An 11,474-nucleotide genomic window follows, 5' to 3' on the forward strand; every position below is an offset into this window, starting at 1 on the left:
GTGGAATACAAATAAACAGTCAACATTCCTATATTTTTCTAAAGGAAACATGTATACATTGTATTTCTTAATAAATATTATTGTTGACTATTATATGTATTGACAATAGAGTTTTGCTAACTACAAATATGTTGGCGTACTTGAAACTTTATCTAACTAAATTTTGAAGCGACAAATATTTTTAAAACTTTATAAATCATACTGAAATATTGTTTACATCTTTCCTACTTTATTTAATTGCCGTTTAACTTTTTATTGTAGTTAATGATAAGAAATATAATATTTATATTAATTTTAAGTTAGTACATATATAAATAAAACTCTCAGCATCTGGACCAATATAGGAGTTTCTTCCAGAAAGTAAGAGTGGGAGAATAATCTATCACAAATGGAATTGGATGATGCCAACGGATTTTCATTGGCCACTTGTAGCAGATTTAGTAATGTGTCTAAACGACCAATGGACACACTGGTCTTGAATAGAAATTCCACGAACGGTTAAGATGCTGGTAGGCTTGACTATGTAAACACACTTTACGTAAAATTAATGTGTGCATGTATGCGTGTCGGTGTCACTGTATATTATAGCTGGCAAGATATCGTGCTCATAGATTTCATAAATCTTTAATTATTTATGTTTAATTGTTGAAGAATAAACTTTTTAATGCTAGTGCTTTGTCACTAAGGTGTTCATAATGCATTATAAAACTGTTTACAGGCGAAGGAAACAAAATTGTTCCAAAATGTATGCTACGAATCAAACTGTAGGTCTATATTCTATCTACCATATGTTTATTGTTGGTTTCTCGAAAGTATCCTTATAACATGAAATGACAGTTCTGTCGTGTGTAGTATTATTTATGTGGCGAATAATTTGCAGCAAAATACACAGTCGATTATACTTAATTCTGTAAAGCTAACGTAAAGGAAAAGAAATGAAAGATGAAAAGAGTAAAGATCAAACTAAAGAAACCGAATCCGCTGTTTGAACTTTGGTTACAAGAATGGCGGGAACAAGCGGCGTCCCAAAATTCCGAAATACGAAATCATTTTTCCAAAGCTCTTACTTCATTGAAAAAATATCCTCTACCATTGAAGACTGGAAAAGATTGCATAATACTGCAACATTTTGGTACAAAATTATGCTTGATGTTAGATAGGAAACTCGAAAAATATAAATCTGAAAATGGAGATACAATAGGTGCTGATAATTATGTTTGTTTACATTGTAAAAATACTGGAAAGCATACAGTTAAAAGAAAACACAAATCACAAAATCTTTCAATAAGTGTAGAAAATACTGTATCTGAAAAGGTAGGAATAAATAACATCCATCTTAATATAATTTTTAAGACAAAAGCTTTGTTTATTTTAAGGTAGAGCTAACAATATTTAACAAATTTAATTTGTCATCATGGAATTTAGAAAATTATGCTGTTCTAATAACATTATACAAGAAATCACAAGATTCTTATTCTTCAGGTAGCTTTCATTTCATTTTATATATTGTTAAACTTATTGATCTTCTATACTGTTAAACTTCTTTAATTACAATAGATTTTTTTAGGTTTTCTTAGTGAGGAGAACTTGTTTCTTGAAGTAAAAAATTTATGTGGTCATGCATCAAAAGATTCAGTCACAAGCTTATTTGATAGTGGTCTGATATTTATGTTAGGTGCACCAATAAGGTAATGAAACAGTTTATATTATTGTACTTGTATTAAGATATAATTAATATTACAATAATTTTTGTAGGTATACTCTTACACAAGAGGGGATAGCTATTGCAAAAAAAATATGTGAAATAACTGCTACAGATGCAAATCTAGATATTTCTCCTAATGTATTAAATAACATTCCAACATGTTTAGGTGCATTGTTCCCACAGAAATTATTAGTAAATGCAGATATGAAACAATGTAAAAACCCAGATTTAAATCAACAACCAGTCAGAGGATACCAGAAAAATATTCATAATAATTTTATTGAATCTTCTAAAGTTCAAAAGCATCAATCATTAGTACATGTTGCAAATAAAAATGCGCAACAATCCAGTCAATACTCAATACAGAAAAAATCCAAAGAGAATAACTTTATAGAAAAACATGACAAATTAAAAAATAAAAATGTAGATGCATGTAGTAAAGAAAATGGTCAACCTTCTCCCACTGATCATACGCAAAATAAAATCTATTTACAGTCTAATAATTTTGATATAATATTATTAGTGGATACTCAAGAAACCTGTGGGTATGTATCATTTTAATTATTATTTCTATAGGTATATGAAAGTCATTTTTTAGAAATTTCATTTCAGCGGGAAGAGAAAACCTCAGCATGATGCTACAATTTCAGAGTTATCACAATTTGGTGTATTATTCGAAGTACGTCATTTAAAGGTTGGGGACTTTGCATGGATTGCCAGGTGTAGGAATACAAAAAATGAATTGATTCTACCATATATAGTAGAAAGAAAAAGAATAGATGATTTAAGTGCTAGTATTACGGATGGAAGATTCCATGAACAAAAGGTGATACTGTGCTCACATATATAAGCCATTTTATCAATTTATTTTTTAATAATTATAAAAAAATTGTTTTGTAAAGTTTCGATTGAAGCAATCAGGAATTGAAAATCGTATGTACATAATTGAAGAATATGATAAAAGCCAAAGACTGGCAATACCACGGACATCTCTAATGCAAGCTTCTATAAATACTTTAATACAGGATGGATTTTCAGTAAAATACACTACGAATCATAAAGACTCTATGTTTTATTTAACATCATTAACAGAAATTTTAAATGATGTTTTTAATGTATGTATCGTTTTATCGTATCGTTTGTGAATTCATTATTAAAAATTGAAGAATATTATATTAATTGTAGAAAAAGAACTTGGTGGGATGCAAGAAGGAAACTCTACCTCAAGTAGATACTTTAAACGATACCGTTTATCTGATGGAGTTTGAAGAATTCAATAAGGCAGCGTCAAAGCAAAAAGTATAAGAATTTGATTGATTTAAGAAATTCATACGTAGTTACAGATATATACAAATTTTTTACTTTGTTTTTAGGTATTTAAAGTAAGTCAGATGTTTATTCGTCACTTGTTACAGTTAAAGGGTGTATCTGTAGACAAAGCATTTGCAATTGTAAAGCATTATCCCACACCTAAAGTATTGGTTAATAGCTTCCAACAATTCGGTTCTAATGGGGAGCTATTGTTATCTAATATTCCAGCAGGAAATAAGAAACAAGTTCTTGGTTCAATAATTACTAAAGCAATTTATCAGTTATACACCAACAAAACATTAAATTAGTAAATCAATTTTTATACTATATGTATATACATAATAAATTTTTATTATAATAAAATACAATACTGTAATCATTAAATATCTTCATTTTCAAATTATTATAGATTTATATGTTAAATATAGATATTACAATAATAATCATAGCGCAGGAAGTACAGCGTGCAATGAAGCTTTATGTTAGCATTAAGTTAGTCTTTTGGATGAGCCATAGAATAAATCTAAATAATAATGAAGAAGATATGCATGACTTAAATGAAGTATGCATATACATATCGTAATGTGACTAAGGCTCTTTTTCTTATCAAGTACTTTCATTGCCGCGGTACGATAAAGTTATAGCACTTCGTGTATAATAATTTTATTTTTAATAGAAGAAAATACTAAAAATATGTTATTACAGAATTTGCAAATAAAATCTAAACTTCTTATCCTCTGGCGGCAAGTATAGGAAGCACTGCAATAATAGGACTAGCAAAACTTGAACACGCTACGAGTTGCCAATCCAGTATCGAACTCCGTATCGTAAGTCACGGTTATAAACGTACCTCAGGAGTTTGTTGTTCGCTTCCTTAGTGTATTGTATGTATTTATATTGGTTTTTTGTGTAAAACCTGCCGAATTTTTACAATGAGTGCCGAGGAAGAAGTGCTACGGATTCAAAAGAAATTGAACAAGATGTCGAGCGGTGACGGGACGGTGAGTAAGTGAGTAAAATAAAGATAGTTGTGTTTCACTTTACAGATTCGTCCTCGCTCGTCGTAAATGATGTTAGATTTTAAACTAAAATATTCTTATCAAGATATCATTCGATCATGTAACGTGTACGAACCTATTATCTTTGAAAATTATAGTTTGAATTGATAATGTTGATGTGCGCGCTAATTTCAGTGAATTTGCAATGTTTGTATTACCTAAGGCGGTCAACGTATTATGGAGCTTGAATATCTAGTATTCTAATTTTAACGTAATAAAGCGTTGGTAAAGGTTAAATTGTTCTCTAACTGTAGAATTTATTGTAATACCCACACATTTTGTTGATGCTTCAAGTTATGTTTATTGTACACATTTTAATATTGCAGATCCAGTATTTGGAGGTCTCTAAGTGTGTACAGTTATTAGTTGTGTTATGCATTATCTAACAAGAAATGATTGTTATCAGTGTAAATTATATCAGTGAACCATATGAGATTAAACAATAAAAATTTATGTTAATAGTTTGTTAAAATGAACAATAAAATAGTAATTTGAAGCTTAAACTAATTGATCCATTAAACTATCAATATACATATGCATTCTGTATTATGAAATATTAATAATATTTTTATATATGTCCACAATTTATATTTTTTTGTAGACTGAAGAAAGTAATTACTTTTGTTTCAGGGTCAAGAACAAGCATTAGACTTACTTAAAGTATTGCAGAAACTTCCCGTTGACCTAGAACTTTTGACCAAAACTCGCATTGGAATGACAGTAAATGCATTAAGGAAGTCAAGTAGAGATGAAGAAGTTATATCATTATCCAAAACTCTGATAAAGAATTGGAAAAAATTCTTATCTGGTAAGAGATTAAAAACTTCAAATAAATAATATAAGTGGATTAAGCAATTGAAATCCTATATTAATGCCCTCATTTTATTTAGGATCGAATAAAGAAAAGGATTCTACATCTTCGAGTAGTTCAAAGAAGAGAGATGATAAATCAGAAAAAAATAAAGATGATGGGGATCAGAAAAAAGATAAGGACAGTTCTGATGGGGATGTTAAAATGAAAGAAGAGAAACCTCATAAAGACATGCAAAGGAAACAGTCAACATTCCCTGCTCCCACCACAACAGATGCTGTTAGACTTAAGTGCAGAGAGCTACTGGCAGCAGCTTTGCGAGTTGATGGAAAAGCGATTGAGGGCTGCGCCTCTCCAGAAGAACTGGCAGAGGAATTGGAAGAAGCCATTTATGCAGAGTTCAAAAATACTGACAATAGATACAAAAATAGGGTAAATATTTAAATCATTGATGTTAACATATTCATACTTTTGTATGAGTTCATTTGAAATGTGTAATTAATTTTTTAGGTACGAAGTAGGGTTGCAAATCTGCGTGACGCGAAGAATCCCAATCTTCGAACCAACTTCATTGCTGGTGCTATAACACCCGCTCGACTTGCAGTCATGACTGCCGAAGAAATGGCAAGTGATGAGATAAAACAATTACGAGAACAGTTCAAGAAAGAAGCCATTAACGACGCGCAACTTGCTACTGTACAAGGCACGAAAACTGATTTATTGAAATGTGGTAAATGCAAGAAGCGCAACTGCACTTACAATCAAGTACAAACACGTTCAGCCGATGAACCTATGACTACTTTTGTACTATGCAACGAATGTGGAAATCGATGGAAGTTCTGCTAAATAGACCCAACTCTTCAAGGTTCTTTCCAGGAAGGAAACGTATTTTGTTCAAGACCTGCCTATTAACACTTGTTAAAGTTAACGAAACATCATGGAAGATATATTGCATGAAATTTATGAGATACGGACTGTACATTGCCGAATTTTGAATCCCTTCACAAGTTTCTGAGTACACAATTTCCCATTGTATATATTGAAATTATAATCAGATAGGTCTCAACTTAAGGATGTTCGCATCAAACTTGAAAAGATATTCGATCTTGAATCATTAATCAGTACTCGAAACTACGAAAAAGAAAACGCGTGTAATGATGTTAAGATGAAAGTAAAACTTTTCATTTCACATTGTACAAGTTCTCACAATGTTTTACCCATGGAGAAGTTCTGAATTGTGGGCACAGTTCTGAAATACATGTATGTGACACTATAATGCAGTATGTTTGCAACCCTGCAACTAGATACGGTACAAAGGATAATTTCTGAATTAGAGATAAGGCGATCGAAATTAAATGTAACAGGATGTGTTACAGTTTTATACAAGTATATCTTATTGATGCTTTTGAAAGATGTCTTTACATCTTGTCATTTTTAAAATGAACGTTTCATTCAAATATCCTACTACTATTGATGATGGTCTCTTGAGAAGCAAAACAAAGAAAAATGCTATGTAAATTTTGTATGTACTAAAAATAATTTGCCACGTAAAATCTGATGTTTAAATAGGTGGCGCCATTCATAGCAGAACTAGGCTATGTTCAGTATAACTTGTCTGTGTTCGAACAGCGTTCTGATGGTAACTAAATATTAAATTGAACGCGATAGCTGCGCCTCCATGCAGCGTATGTCATAGACGCTTCTAGTAATTTGGACTTTACAGTCCAACTACTTGTGTGTATAACATTAATTTCTAACCTGACATTAATCAGTGTTGTTCGTGTTATTCAACGTTCATGAAGTACATATTTCCAAACGTTTCTCCAACAGCATATGATTCATTATTAAATTTGTCTAATAAAATGAAGTTACGTAGTATCACGTGCGTCAAATGACAGCATCCGAATGTAAAGCAAACTTGTTTGTTATCATGTAACTCCTTAAATGAAATATTTCGAAGAAGTAATAGGCGAATCAATGGATATTTACGATGGTATAAATTGACATTTTTTGGCACCACTGGATAAATTTTTCAGGGTCTGTAAGAAAAAAGATCTCTCTGAAAAGGTATGCCATAAAGCATAAGCAAATTGACAAACTATAAATCTGAATTGAGTGCAGATATTTTCTGATCATCACTATGTGTGAAAACGCCCATATTAAAGAGCAACGACAACTTTTACAAAATTTACGGACCACTGTCGAAGGATTGTTAGTCGACGGTGTTTTAAACGTATGGAATGTTTACGGTGGATTAAATCGACTTCACCATATAATGGAGCGGATATTTAAACATGGCTGTCGAATATTTAATCGAAATGTAAGATTACACCATTATTTGTTTATATTGTTATATGTTTCGAATTGTTTATATCGTTTGTAATTACCTGTCTTTTCCTTTCTTTTGTGTTCTGAGAAAGTTCCATATCACTGTATAGATTGTAAGTTTTCAATTCTGTTATCAGTGGTATTGTTTTTTATTTGTTTTGAGCCAAGATGTTATTTTTTTTTCTTGTTTATAACTTGAATTAGCATCATTACCACATAGTAACTGGAACAGCAATAATAATGAAGATTCTTGTTGTGTAATGTTGCCATTGAACAAAGTCAAAGAAAAGAGAAAAAAAATTTTTACTTTTAAGGGAGAACCAGACTGTTGGATATTTATCCAGGGATTGAATTGGTTACAACCTTCTTTAGCAGCCTCTCCAGTTTTATCTGAAGTAAAGGATTATCTTTTAAATTTACCAGCAAGAATAACATCACAAAAAGATATGTTGTGGCTGTATAAAAGGTATACATGACATTGAATGAATATATTAAGATGTAAGAAATCTTGTATTTCATAACTTGATCTGCACATATGAATTTATGCAACAAGATTTAAAAATTATTATAATTTAGCTTGGAGAGTCATACTTTGTCACATAAGCTTTCCTGGCTTTTATCCGACAAGGAACATTTACTATCTTGTTTCGAACCATGGGCATTTTTGTGTCAAGAGAATTTGGCTGAAGCCACATTGTTATGTTTGAGAGCTGTTGAACGAAAACAACCTGTGTTGCTGACAGAAATTGACCCATTTTTAGTAAGTCACTTGAATAGTATTGCATTTACAATACAGTATTACTAAAATTCCTTATTTACATATAATTGATTTTAGTTTCTACCTTCTTGGATTTCTCCTAAAGCAAGTCCTAAGAGGCATCGGCGTTCTTCTTCATATCCAATTAACTTTTCTACTACAAATTTCAGTGTGGCAAGAGACAGAAAAATTCATCTTGAACATTGTCAGTTAGACATTGTCAAGTTAGAATCACAGTTAGAATTACTGAGAATATCAGAAAATCCAATAATTCAACAAGCTGATATTAAATCCGAAGAAAATGATCATAAAACAGATTCGAAAGAAGTTAATGATAGATCTTTAAAAACTTGGAATAGTCTCTCCACCTTAATTAAAGGCTATACAATTTCAGGTACACATTCTGCCTCTTTGTTAACTATTGCAGATAGTAGCTCTCATAAAAGTAATGAATCTCAGACTCCTAAAGTCGAATTGTCGAAGCTAATTAATGTAAATTACGCTGAATTGAAGCAGTCTACCTCTACTATCGCGGAAAACAAATTATCTGTAAGACCTAGGACTCCTTTAAGAAAGACAAAAAGTAGAAATAAGATGAAACAAAGTCAGACAATTCCCAAGTCAAGCGAGAGCTCTGATATAACAAATAATGAGGATTCGATAATAAATAAAGTGGTGGAATATCGAATTCCATCCCCTATATCAAATGAAACTGACGTAGATGGACATGTAAAAGATTCTACAGGAATTCTAATAGTTCAAAAGCCACGATGGAAAAATTCCCTTTTACCCGTGTCGGCACCTGAATTTACCAGCTCATGGAGTGTAGAGATCGAGGGCCAGAAGGACATTAGAACACCAAAGAAAAGTTTTATGGAAGATGGTGGTAGTAGTGTTCAACCAATGGCTATAGGATATTTTCCACGTCCGGCAGAAGGTCAAAGTTTAACAAGTTTTCTAGCATCCGCACGATTTTCCAGAGCTAATGCCGAATTAGATAGAGAAAATGCACATTTCAGCGTGTGCGAAGCTATGATAGCTGCAATTGAACAGGTGAAATGCAATCGGCAATGGCGTCTTCTGGAAGAAGCGGCTGAAGAAAGTGATGAGGAAATAAACAGTTTAAAGCAAAGAATACGTTTAAGACGTCAACAGCGCCAAGAGGAACGGCTCAAGGACAGAACATGGAATCGTGAATTATTGAGCGATGGAAAAACAGATACAACTACAACCGATCAAAGTGTTAGCCCTTTATCGACTTCGACAGATACTTCATCTGATATCTTTAAGGACGAGATAGAGGATGTAGAAATGAACGACGAACGGAATGCATTAAAACTGAAAAACACTCGAATTTCAATTTCCATGGCATCTTTGTACTCTGATGCAGATTTGTACCAATCATCGCCTTCGCATGGAACGGACTCAACGCTGACTGAAGGCAGTATGTCTGCAGAAGGTGTAGCTCTATCGCTTATTAGTAAATTTAGTGAGAAACAATTGCCAAGGGCAAGCGAATTACAATGGTTAGTCTCCAAGGAAGATGCACCGCAAGGATTGTTACCATTGCCTAAAAGTTGGCCTGTTAGTCCAGAGGAAACAGAAAATTCACAAACGATTTCGTTACGCGGAACTACGGAATGGGCTCCTCCAAGACCACAAATTATCTTCACAACGCACCTTCCACCAGTGTAAGTTTATGAATTGAAAGAACAAAATTGGCATTTTATTGATCTGCATCATTTTTAGGCGACGAACTCTTATAGCCAAACAGAACTACAGGTGTGCAGGCTGTGGAATGAAGGTTGCAGTAAAATATGTGAATAAATTTCGTTACTGTGAATATTTAGGTAGATACTTCTGTACTGGTTGTCACACTAATCAAGTGGCACTGATACCAGGAAAAATTTTATCTAAGTGGGATTTCAATAGGTACAATTAGTTTCCATTGAAAAATATAATATACATATCATTGTATAACTTTTTTATAATTGTTTATGATATATTCCTTTAGATATCCTGTATCAAACTTTTCATATAGATTATTAGACCAAATGGCCTTAGATCCATTGTTCCAAATAAACGATTTAAATCCGTCACTTTACAAACGCATCAAACAATTAGACAGAATGAGATTACTGCGTACACAATTATTTTCTTTCAAGGATTTTTTATTTACCTGTCGTTTTGCAACAAGGTATGAATCATTTGTTAAATGATTTTTAATTTAAGAGTCATTGAACAATTACTACCTTAAAAAATATTTCTATATTAATATGTATGTCTTTTTAGTGTTCAAGAAGTATTGAAAAAAGAACCAAATTATATAATAAGTGATCCCCATGTATATTCCATCCAGGATCTGATACAAGTTAAATATGGCATTTTGCCGATAAGATTACAAGAATTGGTTGAACTTTGTCATATGCACATTATAGGGTGTGAGGTAAATCGTCAATATTATATTTACATTGTAAATAATATTTTTGTTATAAATAAATTACCATTTCAGTTGTGCCAAGCTAGAGGATTCGTGTGCGAATTATGTTCCTGTCAAGATGTTATATTTCCATGGGAGTTATCAAAAGTCTTTAGGTGCGAAATGTGTGGCGCATGTTTTCATAATGAGTGCAAGCAAAACTTTAAGAAATCAGATTGCCCACGTTGTATTCGTTTGCACTACAGACGAATATCTAGGGATGAGAAATTTTGACATACGGTAATGTTGTCTTATATTGCACGTTTTCTAGTGGGACTTGTGAATTGATTCTTTAAAGAATAGGAAGTTGAACCGGCGATTCCAAAAGGCTATATATTTTTAATGCTACAGGTCTCTAAGTTTCTATTTATTATATTCACTTTAGATTTATTAGTACAGATTGTATATTCTTTTAATTATTTTGAAAATTTAATATATTTATATTTATGGAGTCTTCGAAACTGTAACGTTTAAACTGTTTATACTTTTAAGATACAGTATTCCCTGGAAGTAAAAACTTATTTATTACATACGTGAATTTCAAATATAGCAAAGACTGAACAAATGTGATATTTAAATGAAATTACAACTTGTTTAAGTATGTCAATACTACTGTTTTTACTGTTACGTATCTATTTTTTAAAAATATTACGTAATATGTTGTAACAGATGAAGGATACAAATTATGTTATTTTATATTTATCAAATTTTAACAATGAAACACGTAATTTATTTGAGTAGTAGAAAGTCAAGTGAATTGTTATTTTTATCTTGCATTTAACTTTTATCTGCTTAGTTATAAATTTTAGTTTGATAATTCCTCTTAATTGTATATAACATTTCAAGTAAACTAGGCCAGAAGAGTATTATCTTTATATATAATAAAGGCTAAATAGTTGTGGATGAAATGTCTGTTTTTCCTATGATTAAAAACGTGTATTGTTTCTTTATAAAAATTGTTAATATAAACGATTTATAATAAACTGTTCTTAAAAAGATTATACATCCTGGTGTTTGAGAATTTA

At 31.6% G+C, this 11,474-nt stretch overlaps 3 protein-coding genes across 7 annotated transcripts; all 3 read left to right on the top strand.

Annotated features, from left to right (window-relative positions):
• The first annotated feature begins 499 nt into the window (after positions 1-499).
• On the top strand, positions 500-3,392 carry Mus81 (mus81 structure-specific endonuclease subunit). The gene is made up of 9 exons (XM_078190522.1): positions 500-764; positions 881-1,314; positions 1,377-1,482; positions 1,568-1,688; positions 1,756-2,250; positions 2,318-2,531; positions 2,608-2,820; positions 2,891-3,004; positions 3,079-3,392. Exons 2-9 carry the CDS (start codon positions 943-945, stop codon positions 3,322-3,324), a joined length of 1,881 nt encoding a protein of 626 aa, XP_078046648.1. The 5' UTR covers positions 500-764; positions 881-942; the 3' UTR covers positions 3,325-3,392.
• Positions 3,393-3,675: 283 nt separating this feature from the next.
• On the top strand, positions 3,676-6,139 carry Tfiis (RNA polymerase II elongation factor). Of its 4 annotated transcripts, none has more exons than XM_078190169.1 (4): positions 3,676-4,017; positions 4,705-4,882; positions 4,965-5,317; positions 5,396-6,139. In XM_078190169.1, the coding sequence occupies exons 1-4, from the start codon at positions 3,949-3,951 to the stop codon at positions 5,729-5,731; spliced, it is 936 nt and encodes a 311-aa protein (XP_078046295.1). In that variant the 5' UTR covers positions 3,676-3,948; the 3' UTR covers positions 5,732-6,139. The 4 variants fall into 4 exon arrangements, with proteins under 4 accessions (XP_078046295.1, XP_078046297.1, XP_078046296.1 ...); XM_078190171.1 differs by having other exon boundaries at positions 3,677-4,021; positions 5,396-6,137; XM_078190170.1 differs by having other exon boundaries at positions 3,678-4,025; positions 5,396-6,136.
• Positions 6,140-6,427: 288 nt separating this feature from the next.
• Positions 6,428-11,454, top strand: Rubicon (run domain Beclin-1-interacting and cysteine-rich domain-containing protein rubicon). Of its 2 annotated transcripts, XM_078190161.1 has the most exons (9): positions 6,428-6,922; positions 7,007-7,205; positions 7,528-7,679; positions 7,790-7,973; positions 8,049-9,661; positions 9,720-9,902; positions 9,985-10,167; positions 10,263-10,416; positions 10,483-11,454. In XM_078190161.1, exons 2-9 carry the CDS (start codon positions 7,026-7,028, stop codon positions 10,681-10,683), a joined length of 2,850 nt encoding a protein of 949 aa, XP_078046287.1. In that variant the 5' UTR covers positions 6,428-6,922; positions 7,007-7,025; the 3' UTR covers positions 10,684-11,454. The 2 variants fall into 2 exon arrangements, with proteins under 2 accessions (XP_078046287.1, XP_078046288.1); XM_078190162.1 differs by lacking the exons at positions 6,428-6,922; positions 7,007-7,205 and having other exon boundaries at positions 7,583-7,711.
• The last annotated feature ends 20 nt before the right edge of the window (positions 11,455-11,474 follow it).

This window comes from Augochlora pura, chromosome 9 (genome assembly GCF_028453695.1).
Source record: "Augochlora pura isolate Apur16 chromosome 9, APUR_v2.2.1, whole genome shotgun sequence".
Taxonomy (NCBI): Eukaryota; Metazoa; Arthropoda; class Insecta; order Hymenoptera; family Halictidae; genus Augochlora; species Augochlora pura.